We start from the raw sequence: 24,011 nt of genomic DNA on the forward strand, positions 1-24,011 counted from the left end.
TGTGTGTGAATACGCACTTTTTTGCTTGAAATATTTAAGTTTTATTCTCAAACATGCCAGTTTTCAAAATTTAATACAGACCACTAATGGTATTGTGATTGTTTGAAAAGTAACACTCAAAGTAGATTTTGCCTGTTCCTGGTGTTCTGAATGGCTCGCTTTGTGTTATCCCTTGTAGTTGTTGAGTCTTAAGGTCTTCATTTCTTTGGCAGTGAGAAGTGAAAGTAATATGCAAATGGATTGTTTGCTTTGTATTGTTAATGGGATTGCTTTGTTCAAACTGCTTGAAAATTTCAGTGCCAGTTCTTTTGAAGATGAGGCTCCTTCATCTAAACTACAAAGGCCCTTGGGAAACTGCAGCTGTGAAGCTGTCAGCAAGAACAAACCGTTACCCTGGAGGAGGTGTCCACAGAGGACCCCTGCAAGTGGTCCACCCCTTACTCGTTTTGAAAGGTTGAGTTTGGGTTTTCCTTGAAGACTCAGAATTCACATTTTCCTTTCTTCCATTACCGTGCATACACGTGTGCATTTGTATACATGAACCCGTGTGGTTGCACCATGCGTGTAGACAGATGCATGCTCGTGGGCCGCGTGTCCACTCCTGTTAACATGAATGAGAAGAGGGCTGAAGTTGACCCCATTTAATTTTTAGCCACGAAACATTTATTAATATGTAGGATGAATTTATTCCATTTGATCTTGATTTGGAAGATTGGTCAGAATTTAAAGAAAAATAAGTCTGTTGTCCTTCTGTTAGTTTCCATTTTTGTTATGTTTTGTGCTCAGTATTAACTAAGTGACTGGAATTCCTAAAGATTTTGTCTTTGTTTTTGGTAGAAAGGCTTATATCACAGCCTTGTTTGAAACCGTAAGAACCCAAGCACTGTAATCCTACCTGAAGTCAGTTCTGGGTTGCCTTGTTAGAAACATTTTGAAGGAGTTTAGCAAAAGAAAATCCTGATTTCAGTAACGTTTTCTGATTTCCTCAGTTGTTTGTGAAGTAAATTTATGTGCTGGGTTTCTTTCTTTTCTTTTCTTTCTTTTTTTTTTTTTTAGATGTTAAGATTAAACATTCTGACTTTCTCGGTTTCTAAAAACCAGTTGATTTATTTAAAATTGAATCTTAAGCAAGTGCTTTAGATTTGAAAGAGTGTATGTTCCACTACACATCAGAAATTTCCTATTTTTCACAATGTACTGATGTAAAATTTTACCAACAGATTAAATTTCTACTTTACCTTTGGGATCTGATTTTGTCTCAGTGATCAAATCAACTCCAGTTACTTATTAAGAGCCTGCTTTAGGGCCAGAAAGGAGTCATTACATTTGCCTAATGCTTTATCAAGCTCATTCTTCTCAAGAACCCTGTGATGAATTGTCCCCATTTGCCAGAGAAGTAGGCTGAGGCTTTCCATTGAAGGGTCCACCCAAGACCATTTAGTGTCAGACTCCAGGCCCAGCACTCTTTCCCCTGGGATCTCACAGTTTGGCTTTTAGGACAGATAGGATTATCACAGGACGTCACCAGACAGAATTTGTGCCACAGGGCCTTCAGAGAAGGAAGCAATTATCCTGACTTGGAAGGCAGGATATGTCTGGTAGGGGACAATTAATTGGTTTGGCAGAATGTAGGGGTGTTCTGTGCTGGAGCTCAGAGAAATGGATTGAACAGGTGGAAATAAACGTGTGGGAGTGGAGGAGCAAGAGGGTAAGAGATGGGCCCTCTGCAGACTGACCTGACCAGAGAAGAGGGTTGCCGTTGTACAGGGTGGGGGTCTGGGTGTTGGAGGGGGGGAAGAGCCCCTGGAAGGATGACCTCGAACTCTAGCGGAGCCAATCTCAGTAAACCTGATTTTGGTAAGTGTGAAGGCATGTTTGGAGTGAATGAGAGGAAGCATTTGAGGAAGAAATCTGAGAAAGATTACAAGGAAATCATTGATATAGTTTGCCTGGAGACACTAAAGAAAAGGCATGACTACTTGAACTTGATGGTAAGGTTTCCAGCCAGGGACCTAGGAGAACTGTCAGCAGAGGGTGGAGAGACCCACTTAACGGAGAGGGGAGAAGTTTCAGCTCTGAATGCCTCTGTAAATGCTCCGCATCTCCATCCCTTCACCAGCCAACAACGCTGTTGGTTGTCTAGATGGAGGAAAAGCTCAGTCCTGCCCCGCAACTTTGTTCATGTGGTTAGGCTTCTTAAAAAATGAAACACAACAAATCGTAGTTGCCAAATAATGATGGCACGTCCCAATTTAAAATATTCCTGTGACACATCACCTCGTTCTGCTCTTGTTCCTGCAGCCCGGAGTCCTTGGCTACTTTGAGTTCAGTGGCTCGCCCCAGCCTCCTGGTTATCTGACCTTCTTCACTTCAGCGCTGCACTCACTAAAGAAAGGTAAACATGATTCCTATCCAGACATTAGTACTTGCAACAAATGTGTGCATAGTGGTATCTTCTTTTACATATGTTACACTTATGATTATATATTTTAATTTTCCTGATTCCTTTTCTCTGTATTTGTATAAAATACACTGTATCGTGTTCTGTTGGCAAACAAAATACTATGCTCTTTCAAATACAGTCTCTAAGATGTTTAGCTTTTTAAACTGTGGCTTGATCATACTGTGTCTGTAGTTATATATTTTGCACTTGAAAATTTATTATACCATAATCTCTTTTTTGAGTGTATAGTTAAAAATTTTGGTCTGAGTTTTTAGTGGTTATATTACCAGTTGGATATACCATAATTTAGGAATACATTTCCTTTGGGAAATATTTTTACAAGTATAAAAATCATGTCACATTACAGCATAAGCATGCATATGTATATATATATATATACACACACACACACACACAAATATGAAGATATATATGCACCTAAATATGTGTGTGTGTGTATATATAAAATTTTGTTTTATTTTCTTTATTTACACTTAGCTAAATCATATATTATTTGAGGTCCCTACTTTTTAAATGAAACATTGTGTCCTGCTCATCTTTTCCTGTTGCTCCATGTTCTTCTCTGTAGCAGTCATGACCTCCTGTCAGTTTTCTGTTGGATACACTTTCATCTGCTCACTTGTCTGTGTCTTCTGTTACTGTGCTGGTCCAGGCCCCTTCCCCTGCCCCTCAACTAGACCAGTGGACCCTCAGCTAGTATCCACTGTTGCCTCTTCTCCCTCCCATTAGGGTCTGTTCTCCCCAGCCTCTAGGGCCCAGCTCTCCACCTGTCAGACCCTGATTGATCCTTCAGGGTCCAAATACCACTTCTGCAGTTTCCCCTGATCTCAGTTGGGTATCCTATCAGTTCTCATTCATAGCACTTAACACAGTTTGTATTTATGTACGAAGTTATGAGATTCGTTTAATGTCTTTCTTCTTCCTCAGACTGTGAGATTTCTGAGGGTGGCCGTGTGTCTTCAGTAAGTGCTCTTTCTCCAGCATTTGGCACATAGTAGGGCTTCAGTCACTATTTGCCAAGTGAGCGATCAGATTGATGGCTGTGTCGTCTTTCCCCCAGTAGATCAACCAAAAATACGTAACTGTCTTTCTATTACTGGGTATTAGATTGCTTCCATATTTTTGGGGAGGAGGATTAGTGTAGTGTACTCGTAATACCTCAAACAATCATATGACTGGCCATTTCAAGATCTACACAGTCTTAGGGTTGTTTGCACAGAGAATCTACTGTATTTGTGTTTTTCACTTTGGGGACGTTGCAAGAGGAAATCAGGCTGTCACATAAGTATGTATCTGTCCACTTGAAAGACTCTGAGCTGCCCAGATTCAGGTGATTAAGAAGACTTAGTGAAAGTTTGAATTTTGAAAGCAGCGTACTGCCAACATAAAAAAGCTTAAGGAGCCGATACTCAAAAATGTTCTTAGAAAATGAAAGCCCCTCAGAGATCTCAAATGAAAACTGTACGTGAACGGCCGATCTGCAGTCCCTCACTCACCTGCATGATGGTAGCATTCAAGTTCTTGAGTCGAAGAGGATATTTCATGATGGTGGAAGGATGTTTTATTATCCGGTTAGCTTATATTGTGTGCTAATGATTCATCTTAAATTACTTTTTCATTCAGAGGTTTCCAAAATATTACTTCTTTTTTGGAAGAACCTTTCCAAGTACAAGATAATAATCCCCCCCATTTTTTCTTTTCTTTTTTTAAGCAAAGGAAGGTGATAAATGGGTAAAAGAAACAAAGTGAACCTCTTTGGTCAAATCCCTAATATTGACAAAGGATCACAGACAATTTCTTCTCAGAATAAACCTAGTCTCTGATTACTTTGACTACATTTCTTCCCTAGCTTGTGACTCTAGTGGGATCTGGTAAAATCCTTTTGCATATGAATTTTGCAAGATCTGAGATTCATTCTAATTCATCATTTTTCACCTCATTTAATGAACCATTTTTAGAAGAAAAAGACAAGTTTGGAATGATGACTTTCCATAATATATGTGCTAAAATCTTGATTTGAGCATCTGTTTTCTTCCCCACTTTTCTTTCTCCTACCCAGAAGTCGGATGGTGTTTTTCTTATTAATAGTAGATGTTCAGTAAGAGAAACGTGTGCACACTTTTTTTTTAATGTTATAGTTTGAAATGTAAATTATAGAGGGTTGTGTTCAGATTGTGTACAGCAAATTGAGGCCTAACACACGTGTGCCTCACTTAACAATTGGTTATGGAGAGCTTAACTAGAGAAGTGTTTAGTCTCTTGTGCTAGAAAGCAGATGTCCTGGTTCAACACACCACAAGTGTTTACAAAATGCTCGTATCTTTCCATTGCCTTTATTTTTTTAATTGTCTTAGAAATAGCCAGGGCACACTCTGACATTGTGAAGCTAGCTGGTATCAGTGAACAAGTGTTTGGAGAATGTACCGCATGTGAAGCCTCATGTCTAGGCGTGGGGAGTGTGCTAAGAGAGGGTACATGCCTGCCTCAAGAATGCATGAGTTCAGTTGTAAGATCTGGCTTGGTGCTACTTTTTGCACCTCTCTTAAGACCGTTTCTGTTAACATTTGATACTTTTATACTTTATCATAAAGGAAATTAGGGAAAATTGGCTTTCTGCCTGAACACTTAATACTGACTGCTTTCTTTTTTTGTTGTTTTAACTGTTTGCTTTCATCTCACTTATCTGGGTCCTTCACCCCTTGATCACAGTCTTGGTGCTGATCTGTCAGTTGACAGAGGCCCGTGTGTTAGGTGGTGTGGGCGGTGCTGCTTTGTCATATTTCTGTCCGTTATTTTCCTAGCTGTGTTACTGTCACTGTTTTTTATATAGCAGTTCTGCATTTTCATATAGTTTAACCTGTGGTTGTTTTTCTTGATTTCTTTGCTTTTTTTTCCTAAAAATCTGATCACTAATTAGTTCATTTTCTTCTTTCTAAATTTAAAAATTGTTTAGCACTTCATGCTACCTGGATTTCCTCTGGCTTCACATAAAGAGCACTGTAGTTTTCTCTGCCCTTCTTACTGACTAATGAGCACCATTTACAAAATAATGCTTCCGTTCTTCCTCATCTTGACCATGCCTGGTTTTACTGCGGAATACTTTACATGTAGTGGTTTTGTTTCTATGTTTTCTCTTAGTCTAAATGCCTCTTTTTGTATGAGTAAATATAATTTCATTTCTTGCTTTGTGAGTTATTACCTGGAAAAGTCTGGACTTTGCTTCCTCTGGTTCTTGTATCCTGTGGAATCTTCTTTTTTATCCACCTGTGCATTTGGCTGGATTTTGTTGTAATTGTAGTTCTTCCTAACATTTTGGCTCCCTTTCTAGGATCACAGCATGGTTATTCATTTATTCAAACCTTTTAATTTTTCATAACAGGTCTTACACAGTCCACATTAATGTTGAATCATTTCAAAGTGCTGAATGATTAATTGTGGGCCAGCGGTCTGTGTGTTTCAGGACTGGGAGGGAAACCAGTCTCTTGTAGTTCTCCACTCTCCCCAGACTGCAGAGCCTCTTTGGACCTTTTCACTTTTGATCTTGGCAGGCAGGCTTTCTTCCTTTGCCTAAAGAAAATTTGGTAGAGGGATCAGTGTTTTTAAGTTGCTTACTGGATTTTTCACCATCTTATGATTATTTCATAATTTGCTATAAAAGTGTGTTCTGGTAAAATGTTGTATTCTATGATTCAGTGACTTTTAAAAAAAGATTTATCATTTATTTGAGAGAGAGTGAGTGAGAGAAAGAAAACATAAGTGGGGGGAGGAGCAGAGGGAGAGGGAGAAACAGGCTCCCTGCTGAGCAGAGAGCCCGATGCAGGACTCACTCTCATGACCCTGGGATCATGACATGAGCCGAAGGTAGATACTTAACTGACGGAGCCACGCAGGTGCCCATGATTCAGTGACTTTTTGAAAAGAGAAAATTTGCAGCCAGTTTTTTTTTTTTTTTAAAGATTTTATTTATTTATTTGACAGAGATAGAGACAGCCAGCGAGAGAGGGAACACAAGCAGGGGGAGTGGGAGAGGAAGAAGCAGGCTCATAGCAGAGGAGCCTGATGTGGGGCTCAATCCCATAATGCCGGGATCACGCCCTGAGCCGAAGGCAGACGCTTAACCACTGTGCCACCCAGGCGCCCCTCAGTTCTTTTTTTCATTTGGCCTACAGGAGGGACGCAGTGCTGGCCAGGGAGGGAAGCAGTGGTCTGGGAGATGGCATGCCTAGTCCGTACCCTTTGTCTGCCAAGGACAGGATCTCTAAACTTGAACAAAATATTTAACTCCTCTTTGTTTGAGTTTATGTATCTGTAAAATTGAAGTGGGTGGAGAGAAGAGTAAGTATTTATTTTGTATGGCTACATCGTGTGTCCAATACTTTGTGAATACAGTAATTGTCTTCATGTCTGTAGTAGCTTAATTAGAAAGCCACCTGGCTGAAAGCGCTTAAAATGAGTATTGTGTATGTTTTCTTAAAAGTGTCTACACAAGGTATTGTATAACCTGACTGACCAGTGGACATAGGCTTTCCTTTGTACCTTCTGTTTGTATGGAATGGTGTTCTCACTGTGGAAATGACTGTGTACCTTTCCCACCAGGATATGAGCTGCTTTGTTCAGATAATATTTTGATGAGTACCTTGAGGCCAGAGTTTTGTCCTCTTGCTCCTCCAGCTTCAACAACCACCTTGACCAGTGTTGTTGCTAAAAGGTTGAATGAATGACTATAATAAAGGGTACTTGACCTTGAAATTGCTCAAGTGAGAGTGATTGAAGCAATGAGATGTTAAGTCACTTTGGATCCCTTCCCACCACCACATCTCATGCCTGGCCTTTCGGGTTCTTCAGACCCGAGTGTAGGCATCGCTCACGACAGGACTGCATGAGCCCCTGCCTGATGCATTCTTCTTTCTCTGTCTTTCCACTGGCTTTTCACTGTCCCCTGACACTGGAATCCTAATGAACTGAAATTCACATGGTACTTAAATGTTACCTTGAAAATACACTAAACCATTAACTAAGGATGTTGTTTCTACTTCTTCTGCCACCGTTAGGAATTCCTAAATTTAGTTGACTGGGGACCCTTGTGGCATTCGTTTTCTGAGGAACACCCTTTGGGAACTACTGTTGTAATGAATTTCTTAAAGAGGAATTGCGTTAGAGGACGAACTGCTAATTCCAGTGTAGGGCCCTTCTCCTCCACCAGGTGGCATCCAGCGGAGCTGTGTTTGCTGGTACAGTTGAGCCACGACTCAGACAAAGAGCTGTCCTTCATATCCTTATTCATGAATAAAGCTTCTTTTGGAGCACTTTTCTGTTAGATTGTGAAATTTTATGTAACATCAAGAAGTCCAGAGGGGAGGATTTTCTTACTCTGTGAGTGACATTCTTAAAGGTATTGAGAAAACAAGGGACTGATTTCTTAGGCAAGGTTGATTCTGAGATTGCTTTTTTTCTTGGGTTCCTGGGTGTAACTCTTGAGTGTTTGGATCAGGCGTTGGGTTTAACTGTTCTCCGTGAATGAAACAGGTTCTAGGGTTACTTGTTTTTTCTTGGATAATCTCATTAATTGTCTCTGTACTCCTAGAGGAAAATCTTTTCCTAACTGTCTCCTTGAGTTCTGAGGTCCTCTGGGTACTGATTAATGCACATTAGAATAAGTATGTTAGAAATCCCATATTTCTTGTTCCTGTGCCTAAAACTGACTTTTTTGTGATGTTGCTGTCATTTTAGCAAGGATGTCGTCATGTTTCGCAGGAGATGCTTTTATTCCCCCTATGACTTATCTCTTAAGCCTTGTAAATGCTGCTAGGTAAGAATTAAGGCCAAAGGCAGACCTCCCCACACTTTAAGTTAGATTCAGAAGCATGACTTATTAATTCAACAAACATTTGAGAATCTATTATGTGCTCCAACTATAAAGATGAATAGAACTTAGTTCCCCACCATGTAGAAGCACTGGATAGTGTGGCACACAGGTGGGCTAGCCTACAATGTGAGTCTGGAGCAGGTTTATGACAGGTTGTTGGAGCATGGAGGTGGGACACCCACATCAGATCACGGATAGCTCAGAGGAGGTGGTGTTGGGGTGGGGAGGGTTTCCCAGGAGAATGAGGTGTCAACCTTCAGGTAGTTGTGTAAGGAACTGGAGAGAAGATAGAGAGGGCCTGGGGAAAGCAAAAGGTATGCAGGAAGCTCAGAACCAAATGTAGTCATTTATAGATATTTTGATTCCTTGAACCTGTGTATTTTAAAAATAGCACCATCTTCATTTTCCGTTTTGTGATATTTTCTGCTTTTGGAAGATTGTCCTTTTTAGGGTGTGTGTGTGTATCCTATATTTTCAAGGTTTATGCTTTGTTTGTTTGGTGTTTTTGAAGCTAAGATAAGACTTCAGACAAAGAACCAAAAACATTAAAATCCTGAAAAACTCTCAGGGATCAGCTTCTGTAATAAAGTCACAAGCTTATAGTGAAACAACTCAGTGCAGGCAAACCCAGTTCTGGTCTCTACTTGACCACTTTTTATGTAAAGTTGAGTATGGTAAGCTGATACTAGGCCGAGTCCTTCCGCTAGTCAAGCCCTTTATGTGGATGATGCAGTCTTCACTCTTTGAAGTAGGAACTGTGCATATGTCATCGTGAGTGTCTCTGGTGAGCAAAGAGACTCTGAGGAGGCTGTCAGCTGACTTGGGGTCAACGTGGTGGGCAGAATGGTGGCTCCCCAGAGATGCCTGCGTTCTAATCACCAGAACCTATGAATATGGTGTGTTTCATGGCAAGGCAGAATTGAGGTTGCACTTGGAATTGGGTTGCTGATCAGCCGACCTTGAGAACGGTAGATTATCCTGGATTATCTGAGTGGGCCCACTGTCTTCAGGAGGATCCTTAAAATTGGAATTGAGAGGCAAAGAACAGTGTCAAAGTGACGCAATTTGAGAACGACTTGTCCAGCCCTTGCTATGTTTGAAGGTGGGAGGGGCCACAAGCCAAGGAGCACAGGCGGCCTGTGGAGGCTGGCAACGGCAAGGAGATGGGTTCTCCCCGAGAGCCTCCAGAGGGAGGCTGTTGCCCTATCGATGCCTTGATTTAGCCCGCTGAGGCCTGTTGCGGACTTCTGAGCTCCAGAACTGTGAGATCAATATACGTCTTTTCAGTCTATGACATTTGGGGTGATTGTAACAGCAGAGGTGGCACAGGAGTACAGTTGCATACCAGTAAATGAGGAGCTGAGATAGGAACCCAGGACCACGTTACTCCCATTTACTGTTGTGCTCCCCTGGGATGAGGCAGGGGCCACGGTATGTTGATTCCTGCCTCCTGGCCTTTGCCCATGATACTGCTTTCACTAGAATGCCTTTCCCTAGTTATATCCACCTCCCTAATTTTTCAAAGCCTAGCTGAAGTCCTTGTGGTATTTTTAAATATTGCCTCGCTAGCATAATGTCTGGCACATTATGGACATCAAATGGAGATTTCCATACCACCAGCTCCCTTCCTGGAACTCCTGCTGCATGAGTTGGCTATGCTCCCACTTAGCAACTAGCATTGTTTTCTAATTTTCCCCTGAACTTTATTAGTATCTTCCTAACAAGAGATTCCCATAGGCCCCGACTGAGTCTCTTAATAAGTCACCTTAGTAGCCGGTGTCCTATGTGACCATGGCCTACCCAGTGACCCCTTCCAACTGGTCTTCAGGTTCTCTGTACAATAAGGGAGCTGTGCCCTGGTCACCTCTAAAAGACACTTCAGCTTGAAAATTCACTGGCCCTTGGCCTGTTTTTGTAGGGCTGGGAGCTAAGAACTGCTTTTATATCTGTAAAGGGTTGTTTGCAAGAAAAAAATAATGTGTGACCCTTGTGCTAGACCCCAAGGGCAGCCTTAAATGGGGATGGAGGAGGGATTTGTAAGCGGATGGGTTTCTTTTGTGAAGTCTTTCCTTCCCTGAAGGTGTAAAAACAAAAAGGAATTTAATTGAAATATGTACAAGAGAAGTACTTGATCATTTTAATAATGTGCTTTGGTGAAATAACGGCTGGTGTGAGGGTGTTGCTGTTGTGTTAGTGTATGTGACAGTGCGTATTTAGCTCTGTAGTTGGTGTTCCCCTAAAACAATGTATTTGGAACTACATTTCTCTCCTCCCTGATTCACAAGAAATTAGAAGTCCCAGGGAAGGAGTTCTGTGTTTACTTAGCATTTAGCTGTGTTGTGGCAAGCATCAGAGTGTGCATGTTGTCTCTGTGGTTCCCAAATGCCAGAGAATTTTCTGGATAATTGCTTTGTGCTTTATATTAAGAATTTTGAAAATATACAAAGCTCAGAGTCATAGTTCTAGTGACAAAATGCAAGTACTTGCTATAGTTCATATGTTGGAAACAAACATTTCTGTAGTCTGTTACATTGAAGGTTTTTTTCATTTGGATGAATGTATTATTGGAAATGTGGGAAGTCATCCACTGAATAATTATGAATCACTACGTAAATGCTAAGTAACATGACAGGGGGGTTGTTACCCTTTTTATATAATCCGATTGTTTCCCTTTTTCTGCCTTGTCTAAAACCTTGGAAAGAAGAGTGGGAAAGCAGTTGTATATAAAACTGGCAGCGTATAGAGTAAAATGAGGATTGTTTCCAGGGTGGAAGGCACCACGATGCAGATTTGCTTTTTGGAAACGTCACTACTTCCCAGAGTAAAGAAGCGAAAGAAGTTTTCCCAGGGAGTCAGTGACTTCTTAGCCATGCTGATTAAAAGCCACATGACTTAATCCAGTGGTATTTAGTTTTGAAATATCATGCTTTATTTATTAGCAGTTCTCCTCAGGAGTATTTTTCTTGACCTGAAATTCCATTTTGTTCCATGATCCCTGAGAGATTAGCTCACACAGATGTCTCCTGGATAGCACACGGCCAGTCCTGATAAAAAATTTCCGCACTGCTCAGCTCCAGCGTTTCTCTTCATTCTTTCAGTGTATCCTTGGGTGCCTGACTTTGCAGTACACCAAGCGCTGTTAGCTCTGGGCCTCAGAGAGAGAATTAATTTCAGAAGCTCAGCAGTTTACACTTAAAGTCACAAGGTCTAGAGACCCACCTTTTCCTTTCTGAGGAGAGATACACACTTTAAAAAATAAAAATAGTCATCCTCTGCTGTTGGAGAGGTTTTCGTGGGGAAAAAAATGCAAGAAATACTTTCTTCGGAGTCCTTCCCAGATGATGGACCGTTATTAAGACTTACTGGCTAATGTATTTATTATCTAAGCCTAAGTTTCTTACCGAGTTTACGTGAATCTTCCTTTTTCACAATTACCACCCTGGCATAGTCCAATAGAAATATAACTTGAACCACATAGGTATTTTTTATTTTTTTTATTTTTTTAAATATACAATTAAATAACCATCACTAACTGGAGTTCTTCAATTAGAAGATAAAATTTTAAAGGAATATTCTGGATCATTCATATGCTTTAATAGAATGTGCTGACTTTTTGAATACATTTAAAAGGATAAATAGTCCTTTCAATGCAGAGGAAAAGAATAGACATTGCTCTAGCACAGAATCAAAACCAAGGGAACTCTAAAGCACACTTGGGTCACGTAGGTATTTTAAAATTTTCTGCTGGCTGCATTAAAAGTTAAGAAGTTGGTAAAAATAACTTATGTATATAAAATAATACATTTAACCCAGTGTATCCAAATTATTACCATTTTAACATGCGATCGGTATAAAAACTGTTGATATTATATATATATATTTTTTTTTTTTTGAAATTTTATACTTTCACACTTAACAGCACATCTCAATCAGACGTTGAAGTTTCATTGGAAATATGTAATTTATATTTAGATTACATAAAAATTATGGTGGAAAAAAAGATTTACTTAAAAGTTTTACAGTGACTTAGTTGAATATCACTTTTAAGTTAAGTCAATTAAAATGAAAGATAAAAATCTAGTCCCTCACTCACATTTATTTATTTATTTATTTAAAGATTTTATTTATTTATTAGAGGGAGTACGAGGAGGGGGAGGGACAGAGGGAGAAGCAGACTCCCCCACTGAGCTGGGAGGCTGATGCGAGGCTTCATCTTAGGCCCCTGGGATCAGGACCTGGGCTGAAGGCAGATGCATAACGACTGAGCCATGCAGGCGCCCCCCTCACTCACATTTAAAGTGCTCATTAGCAGTATGTTGGTAGTGGCTACCATATAGGACCATGCAGTTCTGGACATAGGCCTCATTTTCCAAGTGTCCCAGTGTAAAGCAATTTTTTCTTGAGTTATTGAGTATCCTGCAAGCACATCCCTGAGTTAAATGGTTCCAGATTCATGTTCCTGGTTATCTGTTAGTGGATGAGTGTGAGTTGTGTAACTTTGCTTCAGGCAAATTTATTATTATTATTATTATTATTATTATTATTATTTTGAGAAAGAGCTCAAGAGAGCACATGCACACGTGTGTGGGGGGGGTGAGAGGGAGGGGCAGAGGGAGAGGGAGAGAGATTCTTAAGCAGACACCATGGCGATTGTGGAACCTAACTCGGGGCTTAATCTCATGACCTGAGCCTAAATAAAGAGTTAGTCAACTGACTCAGCCACCCAGGCACCCCTATTATTAATTTTAAAACAGTTGAAAATCTATTCTCTTTCCTAACAGAAGAAACTATTGTTATTCTTTCTGGAATGTTTGAGAATTTTAACATTTTGCCTCCCCGCGGTAGTTGATTTTACCTCAGTATGTGGGTGCTTTACCCTAATACTAAACCAAAGTTTTAGTTTTAAAATTAAACTAGGACAGGGAGTTCCTCCATTTTAAAGTTAGTTTTAAGTTCAGGCAAGTGGTTTTAAGCAAAAGAAGTCTGATATTAAAATGTTATGCAAAAGCCCCCAAACAAAAATCTTGATGTAAACCAGAAAGATTGCAATGAGCCAGGTGCATCTGAGTAGAAACCAAATTTCAGATTCTTGCGTCCTGGGTGCGCCTTTGGTGGTGGCCACGAGGTGAACAGTGACGGTCATGTATGGAAGGTATGGGAAGGTCAGCAGAAGCTATATACCTGGGTGAGTGTGGGAAGCAGGGGTGGAGCTTTCTGTCAGCGGCAGAGAAGAACCCCAACCTCAAAGATAGTAAGGGGTAAACCTGCGGAAGTACTGGGAGTAGACAAGATTAATGGATCAAAGCAAGGTCATTTATTATTCAGAGCTCACAAACAGTGACGTGGTGCCGTGGGCCGAGATGGTGGCTATATGTGCGGTGCGCTGCCTTGTAGCGGAGAGACCGAGAACCAGGGGCTCAGCACCTTATGTAGCAAATGGCCAATAGGCCAGTCTTCATGCTGGGGTCAACTGGACCTCTTTAGTTTCCTGTCTGACCAGCTACAGAAATTGGTTAGTAACTACAGCTTTTACCCAGATGTTCTTTCCTGGTCTTGGTACATCTTGCAGTTGTCGTTGTGACACCTTTTACTAGATGGTTAATAGAGACTTGAAACTGGCCAGTTACCTGGCTAAGAAGAGTTTACTGAGATATTTTTTAAAAATTAATTGAACAGGATCATATATATCGTTGTTGGATCTTATTTTGCTGGGGGAGGGAAAAGCATTATTCCAAATTTATTTTTAATTCAATTCAGAGTCCTTAATTAAAATATCGAAGCTTCATTACTTTTAGGACAAAATTATTCATTTTGGAAATAACAGAGACCCCTACTATAGAAAGCCTTGGAGCCCTGCTTAACAGAGAATGTTCTGGATGTGGAAGTGAGAAGTGTTTACTAAAATATAACATACACACAGAAACATGCACATTTAAAGCATAGAGGACCATTAATTTTCCAAACAAAAAACACCCATGTAGCCTTAGCCTGCCCTTAAATCAAGAAACAGAACATCAGCAATCAGAAGACTTTTTTTATGTTCCCTCTCGTCACATAGATCCAAAGTAACTGCACAGACTAATTTTGTGTATATATATTTAAGAAGTGAAATCATATATTTTTTTATGTCATTCAACCTTATGTATTTCTTTTTTAAAATATTTATTTATTTAGGGTGGGGGGCAGAGGGGGAGGGAGAGAGAGAATCCCAAGCAGACTCTTGCTGAGCATGGAGCCCAAAACAGGGCTCGATCCCAAGACCCCAAGATTATGACCTGAGCCAAAATCAAGACTCAGAGGCTTAACCAACTGAGCCACCCAGGCGCCTGAAACTTAAGTGTTTATGATTCATCCATATTGGTGCATGTAGTTTTAAGATTAGTCATTCTCGTTGCTGTATAGTATTCCAGCATTGAAGTATACTCCAGTTTATCTGTATGTTTTACTATTGATAGACATTTGTGTAGTTTTGAGTTTTTGGCTTTTATGCATAGTTCCTAGAACGTCACAAAAACGTATCTTTGGGTGAATATATGGATGCCTTTTAGTTAAACAAATATCTAGGAGTGTAATTGCTGGATAATAGGCATGCACATGGTCAGCTTTAGTAGATTTTCCAAAAAAAATTTTTTTTCTTATTTTAGATCACCCTCCCCAGCGTCCATCACCCAGCCACCCCATCCCTCTCACCCTCCTCCACTCCAGCAACCCTGAGTTTGTTTCCTAAGATTAAAAGTCTCTTATGGTTTGTCTCCCTCTCTGGTTTCATCCCATTTCATTTTTTCTTCCCTTCCCCCATGATCCTCTGCCTTGTGTCTCAAATTCCAAATTATCAGCAAGATCATGTGATAATTGTCTTTCTCTGATTGACTTATTTTGCTTAGCATAATACCTCTAGTTTCAGCCACACTGTTGCAAATGGCAAGATTTCACTTTTTGATCACTGCATGATATTCCATTGTATATATACACATCTTCTTTATCCATTCATCTGTCCATGGACTTCTAGGCTCTTTCCATAGTTCGGCTTTTGTGGACATTGCTGCTGTAAACCTTGGGGTACACGTGCCCCTTCAGATCACTACATTTGTGTCTTTGGGGTTAATACCCAGTAGTGCAAATTGCTGCATTGTAAGGTAGCCCTATTTTCAACTTTTTGAGAAACCTCCCTACTGTTTTCCAGAGTGGCTGCACCAGCTTGCGTTCCCACCAACACTGTAGGAGGGTTCTCCTTCCTTCACATCCTTGCCAACATCTGTCATTTCCTGACTTGTTAATTTTAGCCATTCTGACTGGTGTGAGGTGATATCTCATTGTGGTTTTGATTTGTATTTCCCTGATTCCAAGTGCTTTTTCATGTGTCTGTTGGCCATTTGGATGTCTTCTTTACAGAAGTGTCTGTTCATGCCTTCTGCCCATTTCTTGATTGGATTATTTGTTCCTTGGGTGTTGAGTTTGGTAAGTTCTTTATAGATCTTGGATACTAGCCCTTTACCTGATATGTCCTTTGCAAATATCTGCTCCCATTCTGTTGGTTGTCTTTTGGTTTTGTTGACTGTTTCCTTTGCTGTGCAAAAGCTTTTTATCTTGATGAAGTCCCAGTAGTTCGTTTTGCCCTTGCTTCCCTTGCCATTGGTGTTGTGTCTAGGAAGAAGTTGCTGTGGCCGAGGTCAAAGAAGTTGCTGCCTGTGTTCTCCTCAAGGATTTTGATGGAATCCTGTCTCACATTTAGGTCTTTCATCCATTTTGGGTCTGTTTTTATGTGTGGTGTAAGGAAATGGTCCAGTTTCATTCTTCCACATGTGGCCGTCCAATTTTCCCAACACCATTTGTTGAAGAGACTGTCTTTTTTCCATTGTACATTCTTTCCTGCTTTGTTGAAAATTAGTTGACCACAGAGTTGAGGGTCCATTTTTGGGTTCTCTGTTCTGTTCCATTGATCTGTGTGTCTGTTTTTGTGCCATTACCATACTGTCTTGATGATTACAGCTTTCTAATAGAGCTTGAAGTCCAGAATTGCGATGCCACCAGCTTTGCTTTTCTTTGCAACATTCCTCTGGCTATTTGGGGTCTTTTTGGTTCCATCCAAATTTTAGGATTATTTGTTCCATTTCTGTGAAAAAAGTTGATGGTATTTTGATAGGGATTGCATTAAATGTGTAGATTGCTCTAGGTAGCATAGACATTTTAACAATATTTCTTCTTCCCATCCATGAGCATGGAACGTTTTTCCATTTCTTTGTGTCTTCCTCAGTTTCTTTCATGAGTATTCTATGGTTTCCTGAGTACAGATCCTTTGCCTCTTTGGTTAGATTTATTCCTAGGTATCTTATGGGTTTGAGTGCAATTATAAATGGGATCAACTCCTTAATTTCTCTTTTTTCTGTCCTGTTGTTGGTGTATAGAAATGCAACTGATTTCTGTGCATTGATTTTATATCCTGCCACTTTACTGAATTCCTCTATGAGTTCTAGCAGTTTTGGGGTGGCATCTTGTGGGTTTTCCACATAAAGTATCATATCATCTGCAAAGAGTGAGAGTTTGACTACTTCTTTGCAGATTTGGATGCCTTTTATTTCTTTTTGTTGTCTGATTGCTGAGGCTAGGACTTCCAGTACTGTGTTGAATAGCAGTGGTGATAGTGGACATCCCTGCCGTGTTCCTGACCTGAGGGGAAAAGCTGTCAGTTTTTCATCATTGAGAATGATATTCACTGTGGGTTTTTCATAGATGGCTTTTATGATATTGAGGTATGTACCCTCTATCCTTACACTGTAAAGAGTTTCAATCAAGAAAGGATGCTATCAAATGTTTATTCTGTATCGAGAGTATCATATGGTTCTTGTCCTTTCTTTTATTAATGTAGTATATCACATTGATTGATTTGCAGATGTTGAACCAACCTTGCAGCCCGGAAATAAATCCCACTTGGTCGTGATGAATAATCCTTTTAATGTACTATTGGATCCTATTAGCTAGTATTTTGGTGAGAATTTTTATATCCATGTTTGTCAGGGATATTGGTCTATAATTCTCCTTTTTGATGGGGTTTTTGTTTGGTTTTGAATGAAGGTAATATTGGCCTCATAAAATGAGTTTGGAAGTTTTCCTTGCATTTCTATTTTTTGTTAAGCTTCAGAAGACTAGGCATTAATTCTTCTTTAAATGTTTGGTAGAATTCCCTTGGGAAGCCATCTGGCCCTGGGCTCTTTTTGGGAGATTTTTGATTACTGCTTCAATTTCCTTGCTGGTTATGGGTCTGTTCAGGTTTTCTATTTCTTCCTGTTTCAGGTTTGGTAGTTTATACATCTCTAGGAATGCATCCATTTCTTCCAGATTGTCTAAGTTGTTGGCATGTAGTTGCTCATAATATGTTCTTAAAATTGTTTGTATTTCTTTGGTGTTGGTTGTGATCTCTCCTTTTTCATTCATGGTTTTATTTATTTGGGTTCTTTCTCCTTTTTTTTTTGTTAGGTCTGGCCAGGGATTTATCAATTTTATTAACTTTTTCAAAGAACCAGCTCCTAGTTTCGTTGATCTGTTCTGCTGTTCTTTTGGTTTCTATTTCATTGATTTGTGCTCTGATCTTTATTATTTCTCTTCTCCTGCTGGGTTTAGGCTTTATTTGCTGTTCTTTCTCCAGCTCCTTTAGATGTAGGGTTAGGTTATGTATTTGAGGACTTTCTTGTTTCTTGAGAAAGACTTGTATTGCTATATACTCTCCTCTTAGGACCGCCTTTACTGCATCCCAAAGATTTTGAACAGTTGTGTTTTCATTTTCATTTATTTCCTTGCATTTTTAAAATTCTTTAATTTCCTGGTTGACAGGAAATTAGATTTGTTCTTTAGTAGGATGCTCTTTAGCCTACATGAATTTGAGTTCTTTCCAACCTTCCTCCTGTGATTGAGTTCGAGTTCAAAGCATTGTAGTCTGAAAATATTCAGGGAATGATCCCAGTCTTTTGGTACTGGTTGAGACCCAGGGTGTGACCTATTCTGGAGAATGTTCTATGTACACTCGAGAAGAATGTGCATTATATTGCTTTGGGATCGAATGCTCTGAATATATCTGTGAAGTCCATCTGATCCAGTGCGTCATTTAAAGCCCTTATTTCCTTGTTGATCTTTTGCTTAGATGATCTGTCCATTGCAGTGAGGGGGCTGTTAAAGTCCTGTACTGTTATTGTATTATTGTTGACGTGTTTCTTTGATTTTGTAATTAATTGGCTTATGTAATTGGCTGTTCCCATGTTAGGGGCGTAAATATTTACAATTGTAAGATCTTCTTGTTGGATAGACCCTTTAAGTATGATACAGTGTCCTTCCGCATCTCTTATTATAGTCTTTGGTTTAAAATCTAATTTGCTATAAGGATTGCCATCCCAGCTTTCTTTTGATGTCCATTAGCATGGTAAATGGTTCCCCCCCCCCCACTTTAAATCTGGAGGGGTTTTTGGGTCTAAAATGAGTCTCTTGCAGAGAGCATATTGATGGGTCTTGTTTTTTTATCCAATCTCATACCCTGTGTCTTTTGATTGGGGCATTTAGCCCATTTACATTCAGGGTAACTATTGAAAGATAGGAATTTAGTGCCATTGTATTGCCTGTAAGGTGACTCTTACTGTGTATTGTCTCTGTTCCTTTCTGGTCTGTGTTACTTTTAGGCTCTTTGCTTAGAGGACCCCTTTCAATATTTCTTGTAGGGCTCATTTGGTGATCACAAATTCTTTTAGTTTCTGTTTGTTCTGGAAGCTTTTTATATCTCCTCCTATCTTCACTGACAGCCTAGCTGGATATAGTATTCTTGTCTGCATATTTTTCTCATTTAGTACCCTGAATACATCATGCCAGTCCTTTCTGGCCTGCCAGGTCTCTGTGGATTGGTCTGCTGCCAATCTAATGTTTCTACCATTGTAGGTTACAGACCTCTCCCCTCCTCCCCCAGCTGCTTTCGGGATTTTCTCTTTGTCTCTGAGATTTGTAAGTTTTACTGTTAGATGTCGGGGTGTTGACCTATTTTTATTGATTTTGAGGGGGATTCTCTGTGCCTCCTGGATTTTGATGCATGTTTTCTTCCCCAAATTAGGGAAGTTCTCTGCTATAATTTGCTCCAATATACCTTCTGCCCCCCCCTTCTTCTTTTGGGATCCCCATTATTCTAGTATTGTTTCGCTTTATGGTATAACTTACCTCTCGAATTTTCCCGTTGTTATCCAATAGTTGTTTATCTCTCTTTTTCTTAGCTTCTTTATTCTCCATCAATTTTGTCTTCTATATCACTAATTCACTCTTCTGCCTCATTTATCCTAGCAGTTAGAGCCTCCATTTTTTATTATACCTCATTAATAGGCTTTTTGCTTTCTACTTGGTTAGATTTTATTTCTTCAGAAAGGGTTTCTCTAGTATCTTCTGTGGTTTTTTTCAAGCCCAGCTAGTATCTTTATAATCGTTATTCTGTACTCTAATTCCGACATCTTACTAATGTCCATGTTGATTAGGTCCCTGGCAGTCAGTACTGCCTCTTGTTCTTTTTTTTGAGGTGAGTTTTTCTGTTTTGTCATTTTGTCCAGAGAAGAACAGATGAACGAGAGAAAAAAATGCTAAAAGGGTAACAATGACCCCAGAAAAATATACACCAAACAAATCAGAAGAGACCCAAAATTGGGGGGGGGGGAGAGAAAAAAAGAATATGATCAGGCTGGTGACTAAAACAGAGCCACACACTAGATTTTGGGTATATTTTGGTCTGTTAGAAGAATCTGCATCCCAAAATTTTAAAAAAAGAAAAACTTATAATATATATACACAAAAAATAAGGTCAAATGCAATGAAGGGATAGAATATAACTGTAAAAATGAAAATTAAAAATTAAAAAAGGAATTGATAAGAAGTTGGTTGAAAAAGGAAAGAAGAAAAATAAAAAAAAAATTAAAAAATTTAAAAAATTAACTTTGAAAGACTAAGGAATCGTGGGGAAAAAGCCATGAATTCTAGGTGCTGTATTCCCCTCGCGCTGGAGTTTTGCGGTTCTCATTGATCGGTAAACTTGGTCTTCGCTGGATGTTCTTGCTGATCTTCTGGGGGAGGGGCCTGTTGCAGTGATTCTCAGGTGTCTTTGTCGGGCAGGATTGCACCACCCTTGCCAGGGGGCCAGGCTAAGTCATCTGCTCGGGTTTGCTGTCTGTGGCTTTCGTTTCCTGAAGGTTTTCCGTGCAGCTCTAGAGGATGAGAATGATAATGGTGGCCTCCCAATCTCCCGCGCAGAGCTGGAGCCGAGAGCTTGGGGCCCACTCCTCAGTGTGCCCTCAGAGAAAAGCAGTTAATCGCTGTCTCCCTGGGCTCCGGCCACACTGCGTGCTCACCAGGCCTGTGACCGAGCATTTCTGTCTCTGGCGTCTCCCATTTGGAGTCTCCAAACCCCGCAGATTCCTGTGGCACGTTCCCATGCTGCTCCTCCCGGGGGAGGAAGGGGCTCTACCCAGATCTGCAGCTTGTTGGGCCCTGGCTCCAAGAGCAGTGGCCCGACTGTGCCTTGGATCACGGTTTATGGCCACCCCGAGCTGAGAGCCCACTCCTTGGCTCAGTCTTTGCAGCCGGCTTCCCCGCTCCGATACCTGGGAGCTCTGCTGCACTCAAGCAGCCCTGGTCTTCCTGTGACCCCTAAGGGTCCTGAGACCGCACTGTCCCAGCGAGGATTCCACGCCCACTTAGGCACTGGAGCGAAGTCCCTCACCGGAGCAGACTTCTCAGAGTTCCAATTTTGTGCTCCGCGGCTCTAGCACTTGCCAGTAGCTGGCTGATGGCGGCTCCCTCCCCCCGCGGTCTGTCTTCCCATATATCGCCTCAGATTCACTTCTCCATATAGCCTACCTTCCAGAAAGTGGTCGTTTTTCTGTTCATAGAGTTGCTGCTATTCTGTTCTTCGATCTCCTGTTGAGTTCGCAGGTGTTCAGAATGGTTTGATAACTATCTAGCTGAATTCCTGGGACCAGACGAAATTTAGGTCTCCTACTCCACCATCTTGGAGCCCTCCCCCCTTTTGTGTTTTTCTTACCCTGTAAACTTCCTCTGCTAATTCAAGGACTCCTTGCACACATGACAGTACAAATTTAAGCGGCTTCTTCTAGCAAGATTTCCGCTATATGCAGGAACTTAAAATAGATGTGTGAATTTCGTAGATAACTCTGTATGTGAAAAAAGGAGTTTTAAAATTGTGGTATGTTTGGGCATGTTTGAATCTGCTGTGTGCAGGCAGGCTGTCCATTCTTTATGCAGTTAAACAGTTTTTGAATGGGCCCTTTCCACTTTTGGATCAGGCTGTCACTTTTTATTCGTCTGCTCTGATAAGTCACGTTGGTGACATTGGTCGACTACCAAGTGCATTTCCTCACTGGCTGCTTTTCCTTCTCCTCTTCTCTTTTTAGCCGTGGCTGTCCACCAAGATTCAGCCTTCTTCTAGAGAGCGGTGCCTTCTGACCCTCTCTTACATCCTGCTTTTTCTTCTGACGGCTTTGGGATTTGAACTTACATGTTATGCCATTTTTTAAAATTCAAATTTTGAGCTAATTTGATACTTGTAGAAAAGTTGCAGAAGTAGGACAGGGAGTTCCTCCATTTTTTCCCTTCACCTCGCTTCCCCCAGTGTTAAGATGTTATATAACCAACCATTTGTGACGGTGCTTTGGTCAAAACTAAGAAATTACCATTGGTACAGTATCAGTAACTGAACCACAGACCTTATTTGAATTTTGCCAGTGTCTTCACTAATGTTTCTTTTCTGTTCCAGGATCCAATCTGGGATCCCACATCATATTTAGTTCTATTTTCTCCTTGGTCTCCTCCAACTGGTGACAACTCCTCGGTCTTCCCATGTCTTCTATGCCCTTGACACTTTTCAAGAACACTGGTAGTTGTCCATTTTGTTGCTCAAAGAGCTCTGGCTTTCGCCATTAGGAGCATCTTGGGTCGGCTCCTTTGTCCTTTTTTTTTTTTTTTTTTTTAAAGATTTTATTTATTTATTTGACAGAGATAGAGATAGCCAGAGAGAGAGGGAACACAAGCAGGGGGAGTGGGAGAGGAAGAAGCAGGCTCATAGCAGAGGAGCCTGATGTGGGGCTCGATCCTGGAACGCCGGGATCACGCCCTGAGCCGAAGGCAGGCGCTTTAACCGCTGTGCCACCCAGGCGCCCCGGCTCCTTTGTCCTTTGAACACGCTCTATCCTTTATTGTGACGCAAGGTGTGCCCATCTCCTTTTGTACTTCCCTTGCCCCAGCTCTGGAATGAGCCTCCTCTCCAGGGAGCCCTGGTTTCTTTCTTGGAAGAAGGGCATTTAGAAACCAACACTGGGGTGCTGGGTGTGCTCTTTGGTATCAGGTGTCATGACTTGTAGGCCCTTTCAGCAGGTAGAACGAGGACATGTATTTACACCCATGAGTATGTGTATGTTTGTAGTTCTTGTTCTGTTACGTGTGTGTGTGTGTGTGTGTGTGTGTGTGTGTGAGAAAAGCCATAAGTTTATACTCATTCCCCCTGATTCCAATCTAACACCAGAGTGTAGCTTTCCTGTATTAATGTATAACCTCTTCCACCCACCATGAGAAGCCTGGCTCTCATTGTCCTTAGTTTTACAGTATTCAGTCAAGATACTGTTCCGGTTACTCACTTCTTTCTCCCCACCCCTCCATTGTGGTGTGATAGTTAAATTTATTTTTTAGTCCTTGTGTTCCACATTGGGCTCCCTCACATCTTGGTTGGTTTAATGATTTTTGTTTGTAACCGTGTGAAGGGTGTGAAACATCCCTGAGGCTCCTAGAGTCCCCATACGAAAAGGTGTCCCCGAAGGAGGAGGGTCAGGCTGCCTCACCCGTGTTCTCCCAACTCCGTTTCCTCTCCTTGCCCCCCAGCCCCCAAACGTAACCAATCTCTGTCATTTCTGGCTTATCCTTCCTGTGTTTCTTTGGTTTTGTGCCATTTTAAACTCATCCGATTTGTGTGAAAGGTGGTCCAGCCGTGCGTCAGGGGTTGCCACGCCTGCTTGCTCCCCGCGGGCCGCTCCTCCGGGAGCAGGGCGACCCTGCTGCTGAGAGGGTGATGAAGCCGGCAGCTCGGTGTGTTCAGTACCTTCGTACTTTTATATTTTGGCTACTTGGATATAACCTGGTTACATTTAAAGTTTGACTGGTAGCTTGTTTAACATCTAATAAAGCAGAAGAGGGCTAGGAAAGAGTGTACCTTTTCCTACACCATCTTATCCACTCGCCTTTAATACCAGATATTTTAGTCAGTTTTTAACCACACAAATACTACATCTACTCCTTGAGGGAAAGAAAAGAAAGCTTATACATAAGGATAAGGTCCCCTTTGACCTTTGTCCCCACACAAAACTGTTTTTATTATCCTTTCAGAGTCTTTATACTTTTTGAAACATACGTGCCTATAGGGAAAAAAATGTATGTTGTTTTATAAGATGCGAGGTTTTTTTTTTTAAACATAAAAAGGTATACTTTACCTTTCTTCAGCTTGATTTTTCACTCACGTGTCAAAAAAAAAGTGTTCATTTCGTATAGATAGCCCCACTCCATTGTTTTGAACACCTGTAGAGTATTTTTTGGTGACTGTCCTTATGTGTGACCCTGAGCGCCCAGGTGTGGATCAGCAGTGGGGTCCGGGGCTGCAGCCTC

At 40.9% G+C, this 24,011-nt stretch overlaps 1 protein-coding gene and 1 non-coding gene across 3 annotated transcripts in view; one reads left to right on the forward strand and one right to left on the reverse strand.

Moving 5' to 3' along the window:
- TXNDC11 (thioredoxin domain containing 11) overlaps positions 1-24,011 on the forward strand; it is a 64,884-nt gene that overhangs the window by 20,218 nt on the left and 20,655 nt on the right. For both annotated transcript variants that reach the window (XM_040635317.1, XM_040635318.1), the window contains one exon: positions 2,302-2,395. In XM_040635317.1, coding sequence (XP_040491251.1) covers positions 2,302-2,395 — 94 coding nt within the window. The remainder of the gene's footprint in view (positions 1-2,301; positions 2,396-24,011) is intronic.
- LOC121104092 lies at positions 11,929-12,058 on the reverse strand. Its single transcript, XR_005836470.1, has one exon. It is a non-coding gene; the product is annotated as a small nucleolar RNA SNORA22 (small nucleolar RNA).

This window comes from Ursus maritimus, unplaced genomic scaffold (assembly GCF_017311325.1).
Source record: "Ursus maritimus isolate PB19 unplaced genomic scaffold, ASM1731132v1 scaffold_2, whole genome shotgun sequence".
Classification (NCBI taxonomy): domain Eukaryota; kingdom Metazoa; phylum Chordata; class Mammalia; order Carnivora; family Ursidae; genus Ursus; species Ursus maritimus.